Source organism: Eumetopias jubatus, unplaced genomic scaffold (assembly GCF_037043125.1).
Source record: "Eumetopias jubatus isolate StellerSeaLion01/CBP00866 unplaced genomic scaffold, mEumJub1_p1.0 scaffold_14, whole genome shotgun sequence".
NCBI lineage: Eukaryota > Metazoa > Chordata > Mammalia > Carnivora > Otariidae > Eumetopias > Eumetopias jubatus.
In genome coordinates this window covers 102,837,852-102,863,916 of record NW_028274820.1, presented here as the reverse complement: position 1 = coordinate 102,863,916, position 26,065 = coordinate 102,837,852, and the positions used below count along the sequence as shown (strand labels likewise).

At 51.6% G+C, this 26,065-nt stretch overlaps 2 protein-coding genes across 4 annotated transcripts in view; one reads left to right on the top strand and one right to left on the bottom strand.

The window, feature by feature from the left end:
- Positions 1–167: 167 nt before the first annotated feature.
- On the top strand, positions 168–17,209 carry GBX1 (gastrulation brain homeobox 1). Its single transcript, XM_028089273.2, has 3 exons — positions 168–696; positions 1,760–1,762; positions 16,296–17,209. Exons 1-3 carry the CDS (start codon positions 168–170, stop codon positions 16,844–16,846), a joined length of 1,083 nt encoding a protein of 360 aa, XP_027945074.1. The 3' UTR covers positions 16,847–17,209.
- A 2,851-nt stretch (positions 17,210–20,060) lies between these two features.
- The window catches only part of AGAP3 (ArfGAP with GTPase domain, ankyrin repeat and PH domain 3), a 54,231-nt gene continuing 48,226 nt past the window's right edge, over positions 20,061–26,065 (bottom strand). For 2 of the 3 annotated variants that reach the window (XM_088018212.1, XM_088018211.1), the window contains exons 13-18: positions 24,430–24,567; positions 22,511–22,665; positions 22,338–22,428; positions 21,953–22,175; positions 20,968–21,223; positions 20,061–20,796 (exon numbers count right to left, since the gene is read on the bottom strand). In XM_088018212.1, coding sequence (XP_087874338.1) covers positions 20,590–20,796; positions 20,968–21,223; positions 21,953–22,175; positions 22,338–22,428; positions 22,511–22,665; positions 24,430–24,567 — 1,070 coding nt within the window. In that variant the 3' untranslated portion in view covers positions 20,061–20,589. The remainder of the gene's footprint in view (positions 20,797–20,967; positions 21,224–21,952; positions 22,176–22,337; positions 22,429–22,510; positions 22,666–24,429; positions 24,568–26,065) is intronic. The other variant, XM_088018213.1, reaches the window with a different exon arrangement.

Here is a 26,065-nt window from a genome sequence, read left to right as displayed (position 1 = left end):
GAGGGAGCGCGGCGCCGGAGCCACACTGCGCCGAGCCCGCGCCCCGCCGCCACCTCGGCCGGGAGCCTGGGAGCGAGCCCTGCGTGTCCGCGCGGGGCGCCCGAGCCGCGGGGCGCACGGCGGCGCCCAGAGGGGAGCGCCGCGGGGCGGCCGTAGCTCCCGGCACGATGCAGAGAGCTGGAGGCGGGGGTGCCCCCGGGGGCAGCGGCGGGGGCAGTGGTGGGGGCCCGGGCACTGCCTTCTCCATCGACTCCCTGATCGGGCCGCCGCCGCCTCGCTCCGGCCACTTGCTCTACACCGGCTATCCCATGTTCATGCCCTATCGGCCGCTAGTGCTGCCGCAGGCGCTGGCCCCTGCACCGCTGCCGGCTGGCCTCCCGCCTCTCGCCCCACTAGCCTCCTTTGCCGGCCGCCTTACCAACACCTTCTGCGCGGGACTGGGCCAGGCCGTGCCCTCGATGGTGGCGCTGACCACGGCGCTGCCCAGCTTCGCGGAGCCGCCCGACGCCTTCTACGGGCCCCAGGAGCTCGCCGCCGCCGCCGCCGCCACTGCCGCCCGAAACAACCCCGAGCCGGGCGGCCGACGCCCGGAGGGCGGGCTGGAAGCCAACGAGCTGCTGCCCGCCCGGGACAAAGTGGCAGAGCCCCCACCGCCCCCGCCTCCGCACTTCTCAGAGACTTTCCCAAGTCTGCCGGGTAAGTGCTGGGCCGACCAGGGCGCCGGGCGGGAGGCTCGTTCACTTGGAAATGCCAGACAGCAGCCTGCTCAGAATCTCGGCACCTGCCTGGAGCCCTGGAATCCCAGACCCCCAGATGTCGGGTTCTGCAGAACCACCTCCAATTCTGTTCCAGACAGGGCACCTCTGGATTCCCAGAACCGCTGCCCTGCTCTGTCTTCCAGAGTGCCTGAAGCCTCACCCAAGACTTCCCAGTACTCCCTCCCAAATTAGTACCTTTCCTCCCCACGTTCTAGTCCTCAAGCCTTTGCTCCCACTTCTCTTTTTAAGAATCCCTTCATTTTTCTCCTCTGTGGAGAATAGAGAAGCTGCAAGTGGGGGATTCCTGGGGACACTAGCAAGACCCTAGGGTGAGGGTACATTGGGGCAGCTGTCAGTTCAGTAAGGGGAGGGCAGTTCTGGCTTCTGAGAAGATTGTATTGACCCCAAGTAGGCTTCTGTGAATGAAGGGGCAAAGGGAGTGTCCAAGCAGTGGTGACCACATTCGTGACCTGTGTTTGCCTTAGTAGTAGAGGTCACTTCTGAATTGGCACATTTAGAGATCAGCCCTGAAGAACTGAGTAGGGGGCCTAGCACCTGCTGGACCAGGACTGACCCGGGGAGGTCAAGATGGAGGCTAAAGCTGGGCTGGGGTGGGCGTGGCACAAAGCCGGGAGTCGAGAATATAGCTAAGATTCTGGAACCAGTGAGATTCAGCCAAGAGGTAATTCAGGAACCCTGGCTCCTCCATGGGAAGGTGCCCTCTCCATAGAGGCAGGGTGTATCAAACCGAATCCTGTGTAGAATCAAGCTACCCGGAGCCCTCCTGACCTCCCTAATCGATCCTCAGATCCTAGATGCCAGAAAAGCTTTCCCCTATCCAGGGGCAGATCCAGGTGTGATGAGATCCAGAGCTTATACTATTTAGTGGACTCTTGTTTAAGGAAAATGGGCTGCATGCAAGCGTGGGGTTCCTGAAGCTTAAACTTCTTTAGCGCCAGGATGAATCCACCTCTGCTTAACCATTCGTCACATCAGCTTAGCAGGTAAAAGTGACCCCAGGAGGCCTGGGGGCTGACTCTAGCAGAGGCAAGGAGGAGACCCAAGAGTCCTTTTGTCCTTTGCCAGGAGAAGACAGCTCCTGGTGATAGGTTTCTGGGCCCTTCCTTGAAATTGTCCGAAGGTCTAACCACTCTTCCAGACCCCAAGTGCTGCTACAGAGCCGGTCTTCCTCTCCTTTTCCCCTTTAGCCCTGGGCATTTTGGCTTTGAGGATTCAGCTGTTGTTTTCGTACCTGGTTGGGCCAGGGGGATCCAGTGGCTGAAGTCTGAGCGGCATCTCCCAAGGAGGATCAAAAGGAAATGATAGAGCAGCAACTGGAAGGTGGGAGGAAATGTCCACAAGATAAAAGGGCCTGGAGGGGAGGGGAAAGCAACTGGCAGGAGGATCGGAAGAAGGACAGATCAGTAGGATTTTTGGAATAACAGTCTTAAGGCAGAAAAGAGCAAGGCAGACCATCAGAGGGATGGCTTTGGGGGCACTAGGAGCCGGAGGAACAAGCAGACACCTGAGGACGAGATGAGCTGAGGGGGAGCAGAAAGGGAGCCATCCTAGGGAAGGAGAATCTGGGGAGCTAGATGCCTAAACCATGGGAGACCGTGCCCTACTCTTTCAGCTTCCCCTCAGTTGTTTGTTTTGGCATTTGTAGAATGAAGGCTCTCTTCTGAGGCAGATAGAGTATTGGCTGTAAAACCAGGCAGTGAGAGAGAGAGGAGTAAGCAGAGGAAAAGGACAGAAGAGAAGTACTGAGAGAGGACTAGAGGGAAGGAAGGACCGAAACACGCACTCTACCCGCAGGTAATCCAGAGAGAGAACATGAGCGGGAAGAGGTCTGTCTACTGGAAGACAGAGGTACAAGGATTTCTAGCCTGAGCAAGATGAAGAGGGAAAAGCATCTCTGGACCAGAAGTGTGTGTGTGAGAGAGTTCTGTTTTGAGAGGCTTGGGGCAGAGCTAAGTAAATGTCCTGGTAAGAAACAGGGAAGTGTCTACTCCAGGAGTAATTTTTTTAAAAGGTTTTTCAATACTGGGAGTGATAGTAAACTGGAATTTGTATAGTGAGAATGATGAAGGAAAGATCATCATCCTAGGAAAATACTGGAAGCAATCAAAAGACACTTGTTCTTGGAGTAAAGACAAGAATGATGGGAAGGAGACCTTAAGGAGGAAGAATTCTGAGAGGTGGTAGAGTGAAGGTAATCACTCATCTTGGGAAGAGGTACGCATAAAGGGTTTATAGTGGGGCTTGAGGGGCAGGGCAGGAAGGGGAGATTTCAGAAGAAACCTTCAAAGAGGATAGTGACTGGAAGATCTTTATCTGTGACCCCCACTTACCACTCTCAAGACAGACTCTCCTGACTCTCACTACACCACTCACGTCTACCTGCCCAGTCTTCATTTTTTTTTTCCCCTGAAGTAGTTGAGAAAAGAAAAGGAAATTCCAGAAATGTTAGACATAAAATTGGTCTGGGGAGTGATGACACATGGCCCATGCTGAAAATGGTGGGAAACGAATGGTCTATTTGGGGAATTGTATTAGAGTATTTAGCATGAAATGAGAGTTTTTGCTTGAATAATGGGATTGAAACCTCAACATTAGAAGAGTTTGGAGAAAGAATGCTGTCTTTAAAATGACAGAGGAGGAATTGCTGTTCTAGTGTGAATGGCTGACATTGGTCTGAAATTATTAATTTATATTTGTTTAGTGCTTTACAGTTACTAGTCCTGTTAAATGAAATTATAGTGAAGATAGGCCAATCCGGAGAATGGTGAATGAAGTTCTTTTTGTTGGGAATTACTATTTCTTTCTGAAATTTTGCTTCGAGTTAAGAGAGACACCACCTGACTACGACTGATGATAAAGAAAACAACTTTGTTATGATTCAGTGGCGAGGGTAGAAGCTATGTTAACAGGCAAAAAGAAATACCATGTATAGAAATAATGGGTAGAAAAGGTATTGAGAATGTTAGATTGAAAATAATTCTGGGCTTAGAAAGTGGAGAACAGTGAGGATAATTGTGGAAGGTGTCTTAGGAGAAGTGATAAAAGAGGAGAGAATTTTGAATTCATAGAGAAGATTTAAAAGTATGAATCAACAGAAGAGCCCAGAGTAGTGCTGTCTAGCCAGCCATTTATGTAATTAAAACATTATTAGCCATCTTAAAAGGGTAGAAATAAACAGGTGAAATTAATTTTAATACCTTTTATTTAACCCAATATGTCCAACACTATTTTAGCATTACTCAATATAAAAAAATTTTATGAGATATTTTATATCATTCTTCCATATTATCTCTGGAATCCAGTGTATATTTTATACTTTCAGCACATCTCAGTTCAGTTTAGCCGTGTTTCAAATGGTCAGTAGCCTCATGTGGGCAGCGGTGTTGTATTCCTCAACATAAGAGATCTAGAGAGTCCTAAGAACAGAGTCATGTGAAAGTGATGGGGAAAAGGAGCTTTGAACTGGGTTGATGGCAAAGTCTTCGATGTATTAGGAATAGTGGAGAAAAGACAGTAGTAAATTCCGAACGACAGAAGGAAAAGAGAATTCTGCCTTGAGTGAATTGGGCAGTGATGATCCTGTTGTATGTGAAGGTGCGTGTGAGCTCTGCCTGAGAGTAATCACAGCTGACCTGAAGATGTGCGGACACACATTTCAGCAACGATGGGTAAAGATGACCCTGGTGCTGGGGGCAATGATGGAAAGAGCTGTCCATTTGGAGAAATGCAGAAGAAAACTTTAAATTGGGGGTGCTTAGAGCAATGATTCAAGGAGAAAGGAGTTGGATTGCTTGAAAATGAAGACTTAAAAAGTGAAGGATGGTAGATAATCCATACATAATTGTTGGATGGATGATAAAAATATAGTGAGAGATTGACATGAAAGATAATGCCAGTATTCAGCATGGTGAAAGAATATTTGAAAAGAAAACATTGAGATGATATAGGAAAGAGAATATGATGGAACGAACCCAGGAGATGGCAGTATAGTGAACATTATTTTAAAAAACTAAAAAAATTTGGTAACTTTTAAAAATGATTTTATTTGAGAGAGCGAGCAGGGGGAGGGGCAGAGGGAGAAGGAGAGAATCTCAAACAGACGCCTGCTGAGCACGGAGCCCAACATGGGGCTCAATCCCAGGACCCTGAGATCATGATCTGAGCCGAAACCAAGAGTCGGATGCTTAACTGAGTCACACAGGCACCCCAAAATTTGCTAATTTCTGAACAGAGATTGGCAGTAATGATGGAAATCATGCAAGGAAACTAGGGAAACTTCCTAGCGGCATGATGTTTGAGGGCTGATTGCTGTAAGCTAAGCACCTGATTATAATAACATTTTAGATGACCATCGATTAATTTTTGAATAGGTACGCATTATGACTGTCCATATGTATTTACTGATGAGAGAAAAACAGGAAATAATAATGTGACACGGAATCAGAGACTTCTGTTGTTAGAAACAGGAGGGAAATTTTTCTTGGAAATGATGGAGACCCATGTTTTCCTAGAAATGTTGAGGGAGAGCACACGGTGAGAGTGTTTGCTCCACTGGCATTTATAGAAAGGCACATGTTGCATTGACTTAATGGGATTGAAGGAACATTTATCGAGGAGTCGTGACACGTGTGCTCAGGGGTCAGCCCTGTCATTTAGCTGCACAACCTTGGCAAATTGCTTCCTTCAACTCAGGGAACGTTTATTGTGTGTCTGTTATGGACTTAGTATATTCAAGACACTACAAGAGATTCAAAGCCCTACAACCTCTCTAGGCTTCAGTTTCCTCATCTGTAACATAAAGGTTTTGATTCAGATTATTTTTAATGTTTTGGTCAATTCCATAAAATAAAAGCTTGTTTTTCTAGCTCCGATGTTTAAAGTAGGGTTCTAACATGGATTTCATGGACCTCTTATAAAAGGATCTGTTCATTATGGGTGGAGAAAAAAATTACATCTTTATTTTTGCTAACTTCTAACTAAAATTTGGCATTTTCTTCAGTTATGAGTGTAGGCCAGAAACCATAGTGGTTTCAGCAGTAACTGAGATTTGTGTTACCAACAGAAATTACAGATATTTTCTTATGAATTTATAGCTTTGGAGGCATCTTGTTTAATGAATTATAAACATACATGATTATAACACAATCATTTTTAAATATCTGAAAACTGCCTTTTTATATAGTTGGCTTCTAACGTAATCCTATGTGTTTTATATTATACCTAAACGCAGTATTCTGAGAAGGGGTTCATGGGTTGTATCAGACTGCCCAGGAGTTCGTGGCATAAAAAGGGTTAAGAACCCCTAGTTGAGAGACAGAGATTCCGGAAGTGGCAAGAGGAAAATCTTATCCGGAGGATTGGAGTGGGGTACTGAGGTGCCTTATACCACAGTGAAGGTAACACGTGGGAGGGTTGAACAGAGAAGGGAGAGCTCTGCAGTGGCATAGGGAAACGTGGGGGTATATGTTTAGATGGTTAGGAGGATAATTCTCATACTCAGAATGATGGGCATAAATAGTCTATACTGGGAGTAATGGGAGCAAGGCAGTAATTGGAATAAGGAGGGGGAAATATTATTTTTTAAGATTTTTTTATTTATTTGACAGGAGAGAGAGAGTACAAGGAGGGGTAGCGGCAGGCAGAGGGAAAGGGAGAAGCGGTCTGTGGGACTCGAACCCAGGACCCTGGGATCATGACCTGAGCTGAAGGCAGACACTTAACCATCTGAGCCACCCAGGCGCCCTGAGGGGGAAGTATTTTAATTGGAAAGGAGGAACATGGTATGATGAACAAAGTGCTTTGCAATGAGAATAATATTACGATGGGAAGCTATAGGCAGGAATTTTGCCTCGGAAGTAATTGGGAAAGAAGAATCTTTGCCTTGAAGCTGGGAATGAGGAAATAGAAATGGATGGATGGCGCGGATGGACAAAAAGAGGGAGACTTAAATAGGAATGGTGACTGGGAAAGAGTTTGGCGGGAGAGAATTTTTATCTAGAGGGAGCAGGAAAAAATGCCCCATGCTGGGGTAGGAGAGAAGCAGCCCTGGTTCCGAACCGGTGGAAAGGACAGAGCTTTCGATGCAGGCGGTGGTGCCCATGGCTACATAGGTGATGACAGTGAGCAGAGAGGTCTGGGTTGGGAGCAGTGAAGAAGAGGTTGGGGTTTTTCATTGGAAATATGGGAGAAAATTGTCAGCTTAGAGTAATGTGGAAGAAATGCTTATGTGCTAATTGGGAGAAAGAATTTGGGGAGGAGAGGTGCTTGAATTTGGTGTGATAGAACAGCGACTCGCACAAGCTGAATTAAGTTGTAGTAGGAAGTGGTTGTTCATTCCCTTCCCACCACGGAAGGGTAAGGAATGACCTTCAAGAGATGAACTGAGAAATCTGTATTAAAGCAAGGGGGCTGCAGGGACTCCCAGAGACTAGGGTGTGAAAATTGAGGATGGGAGAAACAGAAGGAACTGTTTCTGCACTGGCGGTAATGGGAGTTGGATTTCTTGACTGAATTGTGGAGGAAATGATATTACAAGGGAAGTCAGTATTGGGAGCAACGGGAAGAGAATGGAGGAAGACGAAATCCTCCTGAGAGTGAAGGTGAGAAGCGCTTTGGGCTGCAGTGGGTGACAGACATTCTCCACTGTTCTCTGCAGGTCCTGGGAGTACGGGACTGAATGATCCTGGCCACACCTCTGTAGCTTAACTTCCTCATCAATACAATTAGGGGTTTGACTTAGATGATCTCCAAGGTCACTTCCAGCTCTACAATTCTGTTTTATCTGTAAGGAGACCTTTATTAATGAATTGTTTCCCTTAAAAAAATAAAAAGGCATCCTGAGCAAAGGGATTGGGGGGAATTCTCTACTTCCCCGTGCTGAGTTGTGGCAGCCCAAGAGGAGGCTGGCTGTATATCTTGGGGTGGAGTCAGGGCTGGGCTTTAGGATAGAAAAGGCTTTGTCATCTGGGATTGGGGAGGGGTGACTGGAGCTATGGCTGGGTACGTCTATATAATGAGAGAAAGAAACTTTTCATGAAGGTGAGCGATCTTATCGAGGCCAAAAAGATTAGGGATCAGTTGTGCCTGACTTTACCTGGTGGGGAAGGAAGCAGTGCCCATGGTGGGGGGGGGGGGGGGAGAAAAAAGTTGTGGAATCAGTTGCTGGCCTTCTCTATTATTTCTTTGTCTGGTACAGTGTTTGTAATAGCGGAACGGGGAAGTCAGTGTTCACAAAAGAGACGGGGTGCCACACAGAGGAATGAGCGTGGGCTTTGGATACAGATCTTAATGCTACCACCTTTTTTTGTGAAAGAAATATCAACAGCAAAATACCTCTGCAGTCACAGCTTCCTCACCAGCAGAATAGGGCAACAATACTTACCTCACAGAGTTAAGGATTAAATGAGAAGATACTTGTCCAGTATCCTAAAGTAATTGGTGTGCAAGAAACTACTGGTATTGTCCTTGTACTGGAAATGGATGGGGAGCATACCTGGGAATTAAGTTGGGGAAGACTTCTTTATTAAGAACTGACTAGGGTAAGTGACACTCTGTACTGATGAGGAGGTACACATCTGGGAGTAATGATAGAAATACACTGTGTTCTGAGAGGCGTTTCTGGGGGGAATGGCAGAAGAGAACCAATGTATTCATCTCATAAGGGTAGATTTCACATTTTTTCTTTGGCTCTTTCTCCCTCCTTTGGTTTCTCTGTCTCGAATTTCCACATTCTCTGTGGATCCCAAGACTACCCAAAAGCCCTTCTTCTGTGTCCCACTGGGGCCTGTTCTTCTTTTCTTTACATTGTGTATATATTAAAAAAAAAAACAAAAAACCTCTCCTTTCTTCACCATAATTCCTATTCTCTCATATATCGGATCTCAGCTTGATGTTAGGAGCAAAGCTATTGGATTAAAATAATTCATACTTAGATGGATTAAGGAGATTTTTAAAAAGATTTATTTATTAGAGAGAGAGAAGGGGGTGTGGGGCAGAGAGAGAAGGAAAAGGAGAGAAGCAGACTCCCCACTGGGTGTGGAGCCCTGTGTGGGGCTCGATCTTATGACCCCGAGATCATGAGCTCAGCTGAAATCAAGAGTCAGATGCTTAACCGACTGAGCCACCCAGGCACCCCAAGGAGATTTTTTTAAAAGTCCAAGTGAATTTCAAGCCGGTGGAATATTAGATGGTGTTACTATGAATAATTTCAGGTAACGTGGAAACATCAGTTGGGATGGGACAGCTGTGGCAGTGAGGTGGAGAGGCTTACTTTCCCTGGAGTCCTGAGATCATTGTTACTTCCAGTTACAGCATTGGATGAGAACTCTTTGGTTTGCAAGTGACAGTAGCTTAACTCCAATTTAAGCTAAAATGGGCATTTATTGATTCACATGACTCTACAGGAGTTGAGTGGATCCAGAAATGCAAATGGTATTGCTAGATCTTTCTTTCCTTTCAGCCCTGCTCCTCTCTCTCTCTCTGCCTCGTTCTCTCCTTAAGAGAAGTAAGAAAGGGTAAGAAAGGGCACAAGCATCAGCAGCTCTAATTTTTTTATAATCCCAGGTTGAGACCCCAGTGGATTCTAGCATATACAAAATTCTAGGGTGACTGATTAACTAGCTTGAGTCCAGTCTCCAGGGGGATGGAGAGATGGGATGTTAGGATTGGTCAGATCCAGGTCACGTGCCTACGTTGTCACAAAGGTGGGGAAATGTGATTGACAGTCCCACTACACTGGGTAGTTGATGAGAGGCAGTGCCCAAAGGGAGGGGGTGTTGTGAGTGAACAAAAGGAGGAAGGGATGCTGAGCGGACAAAAACAAACCCCAAGCAGATGTCCACCTCAACCAGAAAGAAAGGCAAGGATATGTCTTAACTCCCTTTCGGTATCAGGGAGGAAAGCCTTCTCTCTGGCTAGAGAAGTAGCCCTAGGAGTGATGGAAGAGACAGCAAGAGAGGAGCTCTGAAGAGAGCTCTGTATTGAGGAAGGTGGAGAGAGATGAGGGTGGTAGAAAAATGTCTGTTCCTCAGTGAGGCTGATTCCTGTATAAGAAGGAGCTGTGCTTGAGGGATGGGTGACACATTTGTAAAGTAGAAGCTAGAAGAAAAATGGATATTAAACCAAAACTGTTTCCGTAGTTTGGCAACGTTATTTTTAAAATGAGAAAATACATTTCTAAATAAAAGGAATGCTGACTGGTAAGATTACATCATACAAACCAATAATGACAGAAAAAAAATAGATCTGATAGGAATTTTGTCTGGGGGAAATGATGGGACAAATAGCCTATTCGAGGACAAGGGTGAAATTTGGTAAGTGGCAATTTTAAGAGCCTTCTCTGAGCGTGGCAAGGGGAGATATTAATGATCAGGCTAGGGCTCTGGAGTGATCAGTGAAAGGGATGAGGTCTGGATTGAAACTGGGTTTGGTAGCAAGGTTAATTATCTGATGAGGCATCTGGGCATTTACTTGGAGTGGGAGGGGAAAGGATAGAAGGAGCGTTGGTTGGAAATTTCGGAGACCAAGGTTCTAGACATTAATCTGTCTCTGGCTGTGTGACTCAAGAGAATCACTCAATCCTTGGAAACTCAGTTTTTTCACCTGAGATAAGGTTACCAAACTTCCATTAGTACTACTAATAGGTCTACTCTATTTCAGTGAGTTGCTTCAAGGTAAATAGTGTGAAGATGTTTTGGAACGTTGAAAGTAACAAGGGTACCCTTGGCAATGGTGGTGCTGCTATGTCATGAGGGGAGCTCTGAGTGGTGGGGAAATTGCCCTGGACCTGTCATCAAAGGTTGGAGGGGTGTAGAGAAAATTCCCATTTCAGTTTGGAGTGAGAAATGCTGAAGGGTCATAGGAAGGGTGGAGAGAGAGAAAGTGAAAATGAATGTTTCTTATTGCACCTGAAGTTATAGGGAGGAGGGTAGCATGAAATCAGTGGGGGCGAGTGAAACACAAATTGAAAGTGAGCTAATTGCTGTAAATGATGGGAGAAAAAGTACTGTCTCCAGAAAGAACGGAGAAATAATTCTGTCCTGGGCATCATGATGAAGATGTAGAAATGAGAGTGGTGGTAAACATACCTCTTTTTTGAGGGATGACCTGGGTTTCTTTCCACCTTTTGACCTCCCCCAAATTGCTTCTGTATTCAGGAAGTTGAGTAGTTGGCCCAGGATGATCAGGAAGAGACTTACTGTCCTGACAAGTAGTTCGGGGAATGTGAGCGTAGTCGTTTTGGAAGTAGAGGGAAGAGAAGTCAGAACTGAGTGTAATGGGGGAGAGACTCCTCTTCAGTGGATAATAAAGGCTGTTGATTTTAAAGGAGCTAAAACAGAAGAGGATGGGCGAGGGGCGGCACAGGGGCTCTGTGAGTTCCCATACCTGGGGGTCTAAAGTGGTTTTCTGCACCACAACCCAGGTCCATCATTCTTGGTGACCACAGCTGTGGACTCCCCCTCTAGATGGTGCAGATCTGGCGCTATTTATTTTTTCTTCTGGAGAATACCTACCATGGATTCTTTGGCCCTTGATTTCTTCCCCAGCCTGACCAGATCCATTGGAAACATGGGCTTTTCTAGATCTCTGGTGCTGCTGCCCTTCCTCTTGGAAACAAGGCCCCAGGCAAATGTGTCCCTGGGACCTGAGTACCGCTCTCCGGAGGTGGGAAGAACGCCCCTCGCGTGGACTTGACGAGTAATTGAGGTTCAAACCTTGTGATTTCTGGTTCTTAGGATAATAGCATCCACTATGAGAGTGCACAGAAACTGTAGATGTTTCCTAATAACCAGTCTGCCATACAGTCATCCCCCTGGATAGATACAACACTTTTTTCAGACTCTAGACTTACACGTAAGGAACAGGCTGAAAACTCAGTATACTCTTATATTACCAATAATCTCATTTTCATACACAAAGAACAGAATCTTTCTATCTGTTTGGCCTATCTATATACATAGTCAAATTTTTTCCAATTTAAAAATTTTCCTTTTGCTAAATTTTTTTTAAAATATTTTATTTGACAGAGAGAGACATAGCAAGAGAGGGAACACAGGCAGGGGGGAGTGGGAGAGGGAGAAGCAGGTTTCCCACGGACCAGGGAGCCCGATGCGGGGCTCGATCCCAGGACCCTGGGACCATGACCTGAGCCAAAGGCAGACGCTTAACGACTGAGCCACCCAGGTGCCCCTGCTAAAATTATTATCAGAATCATTTCCCATGTAAAAGTTTTCAGTGAAGCCTCATTTTATGGCTCAAGGTTTTGGTTTTGGTTTTGGTTTTGGTTTTGGTTTTGCTCATATCAACCAATTATAGCATCTGCAATTAGTAATTTACTTTTATGGACATTATATCTACCAAGTCATATTCTAAATCAAATTTTGCAATTAGAAATTTATCAGAAAGATTTGCTTCTGTCAGTTTTTAGTCAACATATTTTTCTGCGTGCAATTTTTGTTTTGTTTGATTATATTTACTATTAATATTCATTACAAATCAGATAAAAGAAAATAGCTTGCATTTATTTTTTAGCTAATCCATAAGAAAATAGTAAGCCAATTCAGGATCGCTGTACTGTTAAGGATTGGGCTACTGTATGGCTCATCCGATTCTGCTGAATATGTTTCCTTCACTTTGGGTATTGATTGCATCTAAAAGTGCTCCATCTTGGTGGAGCAAAGAGCATGTGGCAGGGCAAAAATGTTTTGCTTTGCTCCAAATGCAACCGTGTTTTGGGGGAAGAAAGGTAGGGGGTATGATTTTTTTTTTATTTTGTTTTGTTTTTAAGCATTTTGCTCTCTTTTTCCCCTGATTTTTTTTTTTTTTTTTCTATTTTCTAGTCCTCCTCTAAACTTTCCGGCCCCTTGAGTTCTCTGACTCATCATTTCATTCTCTTGCCACTGTGTCTGCCCCACTTGTCTCCCTCCCCAGTCCTTTTTCTGCTTGTTTTGGCCCTTTCTTTCCCACATCTCTGTGTCACTCACTGCCCCAGACCCTCTCCTCTGAGGGTGTAGCTGTATTTCCCCTCCTGGTTGCTTTCATATTGCCCCACCCCCACCTCCTTCCAAGAGTTGCTTATCAGAGCCCTCAATGTCATGATTATAAAGGCACAGAGAGAAACTCTTGCCCCTGCCGTTCAGCATCCCACCGGGATCAAGTAACCAAGAGAGGTTGTGAACCTGTGCCCCTTGTATGGCTTTAAAAGCAGCACTGAGGGAGGTCTGCCTATGTGGGCCTGATTTTATGGAATCTGTCTGAAGACAGAGGGATGGATGATGTGATCTCAGGAGGGCCCTGCCAGATCAAGGAACCCGGGAGCCTCATCTAAGTCAGTCATCATCAGTTTAGATTTATTGGACACCCCCTGGGTGCTTGGAGCTGTGCTAAATGATTTCATCCTTCACACCCTGAAATCCAGTTTCTGCCTTTTTAGTAGCTGCTTAGAATATTGTAATATTGGGCTGAGTTTTTGCAAGCTTTTATTCTTTTATTATGTACTACAAACCAGGTTTTAAAAATTGACAGAGGATTCAGCAATGATGTGAAGGATTTTCCTTTATTTTAGCGTAAGATTCTATAGATTCCCATGGCATATGGGTTTCTCTCCAGCTAATGTGAGATCAGAGGGCATATCGAAAAGTGGGTAGAATAATACTTATGGAGAGAATGTCTTCTGGGCACGGGACGGGGTGGGGCTGTGGGGAATATTGGGAGAGGCTTGGGAAAAAGGAAGAACAGAGGTGGGGACAGAAGAGGGGGGGAGAGGGAGGAAGGGAGAGAGAAAGTGCTTGGGAATGGTTTTTTATTTAGTCAGTAAGTATTTATTGAGTGCCTACTCTGCAGATAATTTTCTAGATGCTGAAGATACAGCAGTGGAAAAAATATATTAAAAATCCCTACCTTCATGAAGCTTACATTCTAATAGGAAAAGAGAGCCAATAAAATAAATGAATAAAGTTTGTGACATGTACTAAAGCAAGAAATAAAGCAGAGAAGGAAGGTAGGAGTCCTGGGAGTTTTCATTCTGAAAAGATGATCGGGGAAAGTCTCTTTGGTAAAGTAAGGACCCGAAGGAGACAGGGAATGAGCGAGTGCAAAAATCTAGGTGGAGAGTATAGTATTCTGAACAGAAGAATCATCTGGGGGAGGGGCAGGGCAGGGCAGGAGCAGGGAAACCAGTTTGGAGAACAGGTTGATGAACCAGGCGGGACGCGATGCTGCCTGGGACGCGGGTGAGAAGGGCGGGCTCCGGGAGTGGGCACGGGTTGTGAGAGACAGGAGTGAGGCTTGATTTGAACGGCAAGGAGGATGGAGTTACCGCTAGCCAAGCGGGGAAGGGCGTGGGCACAGAGAGCGAAGGGCTGGTTTGGGAGCAAGTTCAGGAGTTCTGTTTGGGACCTGTTAAGTCTGAGTTCTGTGAAAATGGAAAATAGTGTGGGAAGGAGCCATTAATGAAGGAGAGAACCAAGGATGTGACGCTTGCAGAAAACATGGATTTGGCTAGAATGAGGTCTGGGAGGAAGCTTGGGACGTGTGGCAAGGAGCAAGTTCTGTAGATGGACCGAGGGACAGGCAGATGGACGGATGGATGTGAAGCTGGTGCTCGAGAAGCCCGGGAAGCTGCTAGAGGGAACGGAGAGCGCTCACCGAGGAAAAGCAACGAGTAGGAGTAACATAGGTGGGCTGGGTGAGCCTAAAGGAGGGCATGCCGCGCGGGTTTTGAAGTGAGATGAGGAATGAAGCCCTAAAGGAAGAAAAGGCAGGGGCTGGCGATAAAAATACCCTTGAGGTGTGAAGGAAGCTGAGTGTGATGGAGGTGGGCGATCTGGACGTGGGCTGAGAAGTCCTGGCCTCTAAGGAAGGTGTAAACATGGCTCTCCGGGACAAGGGAGAGGTGTAGCTTGATGGCGTCAGGGAAGGGGAAGGAGCTCTGGGGCTGGGGAAGGTTACCAGGCTGGTCCTGGAGACCCCGAGACTCTCCTTCTGGAACACAGGCAGGTGGCAAGGGGTGCTGGAAGGTGTTCAAGCGCACAGCCTGCTCCTCTTGTAAGGCATTTCACTGTTCCCCGATGTTCTTTTACTTCGGGTCATATTCTCAACCTCAGAGCTTATGAGTGTCTGTGGGATGCGTGGTGGTTACAGAGCAATGCTCTTACGAAACCCCAACGCCTTCACACTGTGAACTCGGTGGCAAAGAGCTGACTAGCTGGTGTCCAGGTTACCCATTTCCTCTTGTTCTCTTTCCTATTGGTTGGGTTTCTTCTGACTTTTTGTTTCGCTGCTTATTGGCCCATTGAGCAGAAAACAAGGCAGTTTTACAACTCAACTACTGAAAACACTTGCGATCCATTATTTGAAGTTCTGACAAAACTGTCCATGGATGAGATTAAAACTGATGATTGAATTAAGAGTATTAGAGTTACACATGGATTTAAAACACCTGATATGGCTGTAATTACAAATAATCAGTCATCTACCAAATGAGTCAAAATTTCTTCTTTTACCATTTTCCTCTCTACATTTTCCCTTGTTGCACTTCTATTTCTTTATCTTCTCCCATATTCCCTCCAGTTCTTCCCGCTGACATCAAGCTCAGGGTCCTCAGGATTCAGAACTTGAGCAGAAAGCAGCTGTTTGTGCTGTTCCGGCATCCTTGGTGGGGAGAGAGATGATGTCATTTTACAGTTAAGGAGGAGGGGAGGGACGACGGAAAGGGGCCTAGGAGAGCTAGGCCACTGGAAGAAGCTCTGGCCATAGAGAGGGCGGCCTGTAGCTGGGAGGGCTCCCCATTCTGGGCTGGCTGGGCTGGCCAGGGAGAATTGGAAGTAGGGGGAAGGACACATCCCAAAGCCCTTGGTTACATTTCTTGGGCCCAGATCTGGAGGGGGGGGGTTGGTGAGGACGGGGAATTAGATGACCCTTCAGTTTCCATCTGGAAATGAGATTCTAAGATTCAATCTAGGGAAGAGGGGAAGAGGCGATACAGAACAGAGCTCAACCCCGGGCCGGTAAGGATCCCTAGGAGAGTACCCGAGGCCGACAGTGTGACCCCCCCCCGCCGCCCCCCGCCCCGTCTACCCCGCAGACGTGCTGCCTCCTGCCCAGAGCAACGGGAAGGCTCCTGAGCCAGTCCCACACTGCTTCACGCCGGGACCTGGGCCGTGTGGATTTGGAGGGGTGGCGAATGAGTGGGGAGCCCTGGGCCTGGGTTTGGAGAAAGCTGGGAAGGTAGTGGGTAGAGGATGAGGTGGGGTGGTGGTGGTGGAGTTCAGGGGTCCTGGGAATGGCATTCCTTTGACGTACACTGAGTGCCCTCCCCCGCGCTTGCTGTCGTGAAATCTGTGCTGGTTAATACCTTTCTCTCCATCTCTTTGTCCTCCCCGAACCTCTCCCCCACCCCGCGTCCTGGCCGCGCTTCCTCGGGCCGCCTCCGCCCCGCCGGTCTCTTCCTTGCCGGCCCCTTCCGCATCCGCTGGTTTCCGCCCCCGCCCCCCCCCGCGCCCCACCCCCCGACGGCAGAGGGGAAGGTGTACAGCTCCGACGAGGAGAAGCTGGAGGCACCAGCGGGGGACCCAGCGGGCAGCGAACAGGAGGAAGAGGGCTCAGGCGGTGACAGCGAAGAGGACGGTTTCCTGGACAGTTCCGCGGGCGGCCCCGGGGCTCTCCTGGGACCTAAACCGAAGCTCAAGGGAAGCCTGGGGACTGGAGCGGAGGAGGGGGCGCCGGTGGCGGCGGGAGTCACAGCTCCTGGGGGCAAGAGCCGACGGCGCCGCACCGCATTCACCAGTGAGCAGCTTTTGGAGTTGGAGAAGGAGTTTCATTGCAAGAAATACCTGAGCTTGACAGAGCGTTCCCAGATCGCCCACGCCCTCAAGCTCAGTGAGGTGCAGGTCAAGATCTGGTTTCAGAATCGGCGCGCCAAGTGGAAGCGCATCAAAGCCGGCAATGTGAGCAGCCGTTCTGGGGAGCCCGTAAGAAACCCCAAGATTGTGGTACCCATACCGGTGCACGTCAACAGGTTTGCCGTACGGAGCCAGCACCAACAAATGGAACAGGGGGCCCGGCCCTGAAGGGGCTCCCAAGGATTCTGGAAGCGAGGGATCTGTTCCCGGGCCTGCTCTGAGACTGGGTCAGGGTTCTGCGGACCAGAGGGGCTACCACTGTGATCCCGCCCTGGGAGGGGGCTCAGGTGGCAACTAACTTTAGTGCCGGGTGTGCTCTCCTGGCAAGCTGGGACGCGGGCACTGGGCCCTGCACCTGTTCCAGAGACCCTCAGACTGGGGGCTTGGGTTCTCAGTGCTGAGGAGCTGTGGGGATTGAGGTGGACTCCTGGGGAGGGGGTGGGTTCTAACATGCCTAGGGCCTGAAAGGTTCCCAGCTAATGCCCTGGAATTACTTCTCACAGGGGTGGGAAGAATCCAGGATGAAACCTAGTCAAGCTGATCACAGCTCCTTATTTATTTTCTGTAAAGTTTGTATATATGGAGCTATCTGCCTCTGTCTGTCTCTGTCTGTCTGAACCCGAGACTGGGAAAGGTCTGCGTTCCCTCCGTCTTCAGCCAGAGTTCAGGTCCACCTTCCTGCCTTGTGGTGGGCGCTTTCCTGCCCGTCTGTAGGACAAGGGCATACAAAGGAACAGAATGAAACTGTCACTGGCCTCCTTAGAACCCCTCGGCACGCACCATCTCCCCCCACGTAAACCACCTCCACTTCCCATCTGGGTGCTGCCCCCTGTCCACACCTCTAGACCTCATGTTCCTGGCACATTTCTTTTCTCTCTCCGCATTAAACAAGGCAAGCTGCTGCTTCTCTGCTTTCTTCTCTTTGGGAGAGTTGGCAGACTTCAGAAGAGGAGGTTCGCTCCCTTTTGTATTATGAGGGGAAATGAAGTACTTGAGCCTAGGTTAGCTGAGGTACGTCCAGGCCCTACCTAGGCTCAAACTCGGTAGAGGTTACCAGTCCTGTTCGTGACTAGGGCAGTCTGGGGGCTCACCCTTATCACCTGTGGGCTCAGTCTTTTTCTGTGCAGAGGACACAGCAGCTGAGTCCATCGCTGCCCCCCCCCCCGCTTTGGTATTCCAGATGGGAGGGCCTGGAGTAAGACTCATTTCCAGTTCTGTTCTTTCTGCATTAATTGTGGGGTCTCCTCCTTGCCACCGTATGGCTCATGCTGCTTGGCATACCAGAGCCTCTTCATTTGTAAAGTGGGCTGGGTTGAGAGGGCCCACTGCAAAATGAATGAGGCTGGAGCGAATGTGTGATGTTCTGGACGGTTGTGTACCGTGGGGGAAGCTACAGGGACTGGGAGCTTCGGGTTTGGGGTTCTACGGGCAGATGAAGGAACGGCCTTAGTGGACAAAGTAAAGGTGAGGACCGGGGACTTCAGGGGCACTCGGGTATATACCGGGAGGGGAAACGAGACAAACTCCAGTTATCTGTCGTTCCCCCTCCCCACCCCACCCCCACACAGAAGGGCTGCTGTCCTGTGCCAGCTCTGGAGCTGGGCTGCACAGATGCGGGAGAGAGGAGGGTTACAGGAACCAGCTGAGGTTGGGAGCGTGGTAAGCGGGGCTTCCCGGGAAGAAACGTGACCTGCGCGGAGTCGGGAGGAGAGCCAGGGTAGAGAACAGAGCCACTGAGAAGAAAAATCGGCAGGCCTGTGAGGGGGGCAAGGAGACTCAGGAAGTTACGGTCTGGGAGGGAAACACAAGCTCAAGTACCTGGCCAGCCTCATCACCGTCCTCAGAAAAGTGCTGCTGTGCCCGGTTCCTGCGGTGGCACGCCAACCACTATTTCCTCAAACATCTGCACGCCTCGTATGAGCAGACAGGCCTTCTGTGGCAGTCCCTGCTCCCCTGGCTGGTTTTGGCAACCAAACAGAAAGCGACCTGGGGTTGTGACTGGTTATTCACTACAGTGTCAGTTCCCTAGTTGGGACACACGGATCCAGGGCAGGTCTTCTCGATTTGGCTAAATTTCAGCAAGGCTTGAAAATCAGGCTAAAAAAATGTAGTCCACACCAGCCCCATTCCTGATCTAGATTAAGGCAGTCTCTGCCCACATAAGGAACCTATGGGGTTAGATTCTTTTCAGGAGAGAAGCCAGGCAGCAGTTGGAGATCACAGGAGCTGCTATTGTCCCTTGGCTGTTGGGAATTCATGTCTATGGGTCTAGGGCTAGAGCAGACGCTGTCTGCGTGTGTGTGCGTGCGTGCGTGTGTGTGTGTGTGTGTGTAGGGGGGAGACCAAGGTCCCGATTTACCATTTTCCTCTGGATTTACCTACGAAGCCTCCTAAACTATACCAGGCAGTATTCAGCCACTTGAGCGGCTGGTTTTCTTTAGGGAAAATAAAGGAGGGGATTATTGGTAGTAACTTCTGAGCCCAGGAACCCATTAGTGTACAGACCCAAGGCCCTGTTTCAGTTCTACTCTTCTCTTTGCTTAAGGCTCTTACTGGCCTTGCAAAGTGGCTGTGGACCAAGAAAATACAGTCTGGTTTCCCCTCTGAATAGCACTTGCTTGGTTACCTACCTGCACGCAGGCAGGTGCCCCCAGACAGTGCCAGCCCTGCCACACCCCGCTCATTAAGTGGTGCAGAAAACAAGGGCCATGAGCAAAGTGGTTGTAGGAATGGGAAAACAGGCTCCTTGGAGAGCAGGGACCTTAACTTGGCAAGTTCTCATCCTTCAAGAAAGGTAGAGAGGGGTGTCCCCTCGGGTCTTTCCAGGATCAAGGACGGTCGATCAAGGACGGTCGAAGGGGAAAACAGGAGCTCAGGGTTCTGCCCCCAGCTTGGCAAGATGTTGGTGGGAATCCAGGTGGCTGTTCTGCCATCGGTGACCTACCTCCTCCCCTTTCCTCAAAAGCAAAGCCTAGGCATGAGGCCCCAGAGAAGTGCTGTCCTGGTAACATCTAACCACTCACCCTTGTGGCAGCCTCAGAATTCTGGTCCTGTGCCTCGAGTATCTCCCTGTATGTCTGGCTGTGAGAATTCCCAGAGTCTTGGGAAGGGGGGGGTGATACTTCTGTCCCTCTGTGGGTGAGCTCTGGCTGGTACCAGGTGTGGCATGAGGTTACTGGGCACCAGCTGGAGGGCAGGGCTGGAGTGTGGGGGGAGGGGAAGGCAGCGCCGAGATTCCAGTAGGAAGCACAGAGCTCCGAACCTCCTCCAGGGTTCGCTGCCAGTGCTGCCGGCCGACTCAGAGTCTGAGTACAGACAGCAACAAGGGAGTAGAGCTGAAGGGCATTTCTGGAAGGGCAGAGATAGAAAGAGGGACAACAAGGCCACACACAGTCTGGTTTACTGGCTCATCATACACACACACCAGGTATGTACACAAACATAAATATTCCAATGTACAAATTTACATGGGACTCACAGATCACTTTCCTTTCCTCCAGCACCACCCCGCCCCCCAACCTGTGCCCTATCCGTCCCGGCTCCGTTCTAGGACGAAGGCTGGCAGGGGGCTGGCAGGAGAAGGCAGGAATCTGGAGGAGGGCGAGGTCCTGCTCCCCTCTCCTCACAGGCACCTCCGAAGGGTCCTGTCCCTTTCCAGTGGCACCGTAGGGCAGAGGGCTGGAAGAGCTCCACTCCCTCTCTGCTGCGGCTCAAATCCCAGAGGGCTCCTCTGGCCCCTCTGTCTCTCCCCTTTAGCTCTTCTCTGCTTTGACGACTCTTCATTTCCTCTCCTTCCTTTCTGCACGTCCCTGCTTCTCAGTCTCTGTGTCTTGGCTCCCCCCAGTGCCTGTCGGGAGGAGGGGCCCCAGGCCACAGAAGTCCTCCTGGCCCCTCTGCCCTGTCCGCGAGCCTCAGAGAAGGCTAGGACTTCGATGCAGCTCAGCAGAGGCATTGGTGCCATTGGCAGGCTCTCTGTTGGGGGTAGGTGCTAAGCCACAGCCCTCCCCGGGGCAGCCGTGCTGGATCAAGATGTCTGCGCACTCCTGGCTGCCGGCCCGACGGGCATAGGCCAGCGGGGTCAGGCCCCGGGCGTCCCGGCTCCGCACGTCCACCCCATACTGCAGAAGAAAGCACATTTTCACAGTTGGCACGATGTGGCAAGAACGGTAGGGGGTTCTTGGAGAGGTGGCTCTCAAAGGGCCGGGGGGGGGGGGGAGGAGGGCGGGGCTCAGGTCAGAGGGGCCCTCGGGGGTGGGACTGGCAAGGCCGGGAGGGAGCCCACAACTCACCCAGATGAGCAGTTGTGTGAAGACGACATTGGCCATGGCGCTGGAGAGATGGAGGGCCGTCCGCCCGTCCCCATCGCCGTAGGTCTCGTTCACCTCCTCCTTGGACCCGTGCGCCAGAAGCATCACGAGCAGCCGCAGGTCGTCCTCCACCACGGCCCGGAGCAGCTGCTGGCCCAGCGGCACGTCCGAGCTCGGCAGCGGGGCCAGGAAGAGCTTCTGTTCGTACTTGGCCCGGATCCAGCGCTCCTTCTCCTCTCTGCAACCACAGGTCCATCAAGGCCCGAGCCAAGAAGGGCCCGAGCCAATGGGCGGAGCCCGGGGAGGGTGGTCAGGGAATGACACGAACACCCCGAAGGGGAATAGGGAGAAACAGAGAAAGTGTAGGACGGAGCAATGAAGAGACGAGCCTAAGAAACGGACGGCACACAGCGGGTAACGCAAAGGGGGTGGAAGAAGCTGAAAGGAAGGAACACTGAAGGGAGGCCCCTCGGGGGCAGCAGGGACGTAGGGGGCTGAGAGGGCAGCAGGATTCTAGGCAGGGCCCCTGTGGTAGCTTATCTGGCCCTGCTGCAACAAAGGGGGTGGGGGGCCTGCACCAGGGGCCCATGCACTATCCTATCTCCCACCCATTCTCCCCATCTCCGAGCTCGGGGCGAGGGCCTTCACGAGGGCCTTCACGCCACTGAGTGATAGGGCCCTGCGCATGCGCCTCCTGCTGGCCCCTGACCTGCTGATAAGGCTCAGAAAGGGCCTCTTGTTGTGAGGCGCCTGAGTGACAGGCGGGGAGGGGGAGGGGCACCCCAAGGGGCCAACTGCCAAGCAGAGCAACGGCCACTTTTAACCCTTAGAGAGCGCAGCTGTGGCCACTCGGCGGCTCCGGCCCCGTCCCTCTCTCCTCCGTACCAGAGCAGCGACGCCCCCTCCCTTTCCGGCCAGCTTCAGCGCCCCCGCCAACCCCAACCCCAACCCCAACCCGTCCACTCACCTGCAGGCGTCAGGCCCGGGCTTGGCATAGCCATCCAGGGCCCCCTCCCAGACGCTGTTGGCCAGCGCATTGCCCATCGCAGTCATGACAGCCAGCAGCTCAGGTGGCCAGTCATCGAGGTCCAGGGAGCGGACCCGGGACAGGTGAGCCCCCAGATGTCGGTGGGTCCCTGAGCACTCAATGCACATCAGGGCACCCAGGTTCAAGCTGGCCCAGTCCGGATCTAGGTGAGGAGAGGAAGCATCGGGAGTGAGGTCCACGGGCAACCAGAGTGAGACCGCCAGGCAAGTCCTCTCCCCTCCGTCCTGCGCAGGGCCCACCGCAAGCCGCTCGTCGAGCCTTCCCTAAGCCGTCCGACCCCAGCCCCGCCGGCCCCCGCACTCACTGGGGGCATCGCAGTCGATACAGAAGCTGTTGCCGCGAACAGTGCGGACGGCCTGCACGGCCAGAGCCGCGTTCTGGTTCCCCAGTCGGGTCTGTGCCATGGGAGAGACAAGGGGCGGCCGGTCAGTCTCGAGGCCACCTTGGGTCCCACCCCAGGGGGGCCCCCGTGCCAACCTTGTCCTTGGCGCTGCGGCAGCCCTGCAGGCTGGCGAGGATCTGGGCCTGCACGCTCTGGACCCACAGTTCCCGCTCCTCTGCCGTTGAGGCCTCGAAGTGCCACGTCTGCCCAGTGAGGGACACCACCACAAACTCAAACGACTCCTCTGCCTCTGTGGGAGACCGGGGTGCTTACCCACCGGCAGGGCAGGGCGCCCTGCCGCGCACATAGCCAGGGACACGCCCCTGCCACAACTCTGCGCGCCGGCTGGCCCGGCCAGTGTCCTCTGCCCCCCAGCCCCGGCCTCAAAGGCCATGCTCCTGGGGCAACTGGGAGTCGTGCGGAGGAGGGCTCACCCCCTCTGTTCCTAACCACCTGTGGGGCCTGGGTGAAGAGAGGCGGGGTTTTTCGCCTCCCTGGCACGGCCAGGAATGGGTCTGGAATTCAGAGTGGGGTGCCTCCCGGAGAAACGAGCGGAGTGTCTGGAGAAGGGTGCAATGGGGCGCTAGGAGGCAATGCTGGAGAGGGTGGGGGAGGGCGGGTGTGGGCACCATCCGTACATGTCAGCTGCAGCCGCCTCATTTTGCAGCTCATTAAACCCAATATTCCTGACGGCGTCAGCGTGGGGCTCCTGGGAGCCGGGCCCCTCCCCCACTACCCTGGCGTAGGCAGGAAGGATGAGTGGATGGGGAGAGGAGGAGAGGTTTTCCCCGCAAACTGGGATGTGTGAGCAGACGGGGAGCCGAGGACAGCTCCGGTGACAGGCACTGTGGGCCGGACTGTGACCCCGAGCAACGTGGTGAAGCTGGTCCAAGCTCTGCTCCCCTTAGGCCAACAGAAGACAGCCACCCGCATCTCGCTGCCAATGGTCACCACCCTGTGGGTGAACAATCCCTAACAAGCAGCGTGCATGTGTCACGGGGGCGCGGGGAGAACTCAGGGACCTGGGGGTAGGCGCGACGCTGAGCTAGAGGCCAAGGCCCGAGTCCCAGGCTCTACCCAGGACAGCCTCTCACCTCAGTGACATTCCCTGGAAGTCTTCCTGCTGGGCTCCTACTCTAAGGGCACCCCTAACAGGAACTTCTTCCTAGAGCAAGAATGCTGGTGCCCCTTCCTTCCCCAGGCTCCACCATTCCACCTCACCTTGCTTTCAACACAGCCCCTGAACCACAGAGTCGCCATCCTGTGGGGCGGGGGGGGGAGGGGGGCTCAGTTCCCTGGTACAGGTGACTCCATGCCATGAATGCCAAACACCACCATGCCACAGGTAGGCTGGGAAAGGTAACTCTTCCCCACGGAGGCGATCTCCACCCTCCTGCCCACATCCCTACCCCTGGCAATCGGAGCAGACGTGAGACACTATGCATCGATACAGGTTAAAATTATTTGGGAGCGAAAGGATTCCAACCACTGAGAAGAGGAACAATTTGAAGACACTTTGGGGAAAATCAGAGGAGTGCTATGATTAACATTAGATTTTAAGAAAGGCCCTACCGAAAAATGTTTGAGGAGCTGGAATTCCTTAGCCTAAAGACGAGTCAGGAGAGACTTAACCAGTTCCTACACACGTATTAAGCACCTATTATATGCCCAGCACTCATTAAGCTCAATGGGTGATACAAGAGACACAGAAAACATAGGTCCTGCCCACAAGTCTTGGAAAAGCTACTGGAGTAGCCACCTGCTGCCTTTTACCTTCCATTAGGAATAAAAGAAAGGCTCACATTTTAGTAGAAAGGGTTTAAATTAGGCAGAAGGAAGAGCTTTTCTAAGATACTAGGTCTAGATTACCCAAAGAAGTTGTGCAACTATGGTTATTGCTAATCACCACGAAGTACTTGCTCTTAAAACGGAAAATGGTGTTACTTTTAGAGTACTATCCCCGAATCCCACAGCCCACCTCCTGTGCCCCAGTTTCCCTGTAGGTCCCCCTAACCTTCAGCAGCACTGCTGGGGCCGTCTGGTCGGGGGGTCCCGGTGCTCTTTTTCCGCCGGTGCTTCTTCCGGTTGGAGTGGGGAGATGGGGGAGGCTCCAGCTTGGGGCTGGAACTGAGCACCTCAGCTGGGCCACTGGCTGGTGAGGGGAGAGGCGGAGAAGTGTGGGAAGAAGGGACAGTGGGGGGGGGGGCAGAGCACACGACCTGCCTCGACCTGCCTCCTGTCGCCTAGTGTCACGGGGAGCTCCACCCTGAACGGCAGCTGGGCTACCCTGGGAGAGCCCAGGGAGGGGTCTGCCCAGCCAGTCCCAACCGCAAAGCCTCCCCAGCCTTGAAGGAGGAGAAGGTGAAGAGCCGAGAGTGTAGGGAACTCAGGCAGAGCAGGATGAAGGCGAGGAGGGCTTCGGCAGCCCGGAAGGGGTGGAAGGCGGCCCAGGGAACTCACAGGGAGCTGAAGCCCCAGCAGCTCCGCACCAAATTTATCCTCAATCACACTCCCCGCTCCTCACAATTAATAGCAGAATTAGAAACAATCAGGGAGCTGCCTAATTACTGTCAATTAGAGCGCGCTAATCAAGCTCCCGTCTCCCACACCCCGCCCGGCGCTCACCACTAAATGTCAAACTTCATTAGAGGCAGACACGCTCCCTCCCTCCCTGCCTTCCTCCTTCCAGACTCAACAGAGGGGCCCCACGGAGGCCTGTGGAGGCCAGCACAGGCCGTCAGGACAGGGACTCTGGGAAGCGCCCTCAGCTCCCCTTCTCAAGCCCTCCACAGTCACTCCCCCGAAAGGGAGGCTCAAAGGGAGGCTCGGACCTGGATCAGGAGGTGGGGAGATGCCTGTGCTGAGGGCACCCGGCTCCTTCCTGCAGTCAGAGCTCAGACTGGGGGTTAGTGCTTCTAGGGGGGTGGGGGCCCGTGAAGACTTTTTGGGGGGCACATCCAGGAAGAGAGTTCATGGGCCTTGGGCAGGCACTGTGCCCAGCTGGAGGACAAGTGGGAGGAGTCCGGCTTCGGAGGGGACAGGGCGCACCCTGACCTAGAAAAGGAGGGCAGCGCTGTGCCCATTTCCCTTTCAGCCTGCAGAACGGCTGAGGGGATCTGGGGCCAAAGGAGATGGGTGAGAGTAAGCTGGGGGAAGAAGGGGGGGCAGCGCGCGCGCGCGTGTGTGTGTGCGCGTGTGTGTGTGCACGCGCGTGCGTGTGTGCGCGCGCGGCGCTGAAGAGGGCGAAAAAATAAGGAGAAGGAGGAGTTGAGATGTGAGGGCAAGGCACAAAAATGGACGAAAGGGGAAGAAAATGAAGACGAGCCAAGGACAGCTGGGAGGGTGGGATGGCACAGAGAGGAGGCAGAATTTTTGACCAGCTAGACAGGATGGGGCCTCAGCCCCCTGGAGGCGGCACAGGTGGGAACACTACCTTTCTGGATCCCGGATCCTATCTCTAGGAACCCCCCTCTCCGTGGCAGGCAAGTTGCTGCCTTCAAAATGTGTTTAAAGCCCCCAGCCTCCGACCTCCCTGCTCAGCCGCTTCCCTGCCGCCGCACCCCCCCCCCCCGCGGTGAGGCTGATGAGCTGGCTGCGCAGGGGGCTGATGGGGATGCGGGAGCCGCCACCAGCACTGCCTGGGGACAGCA

What these genes read in the sequence shown, in the direction of transcription:
- GBX1 (XM_028089273.2), top strand. Translation starts at nt 168, where the DNA reads ATGCAGAGAGCTGGAGGCGGGGGTGCCCCCGGGGGCAGCGGCGGGGGC.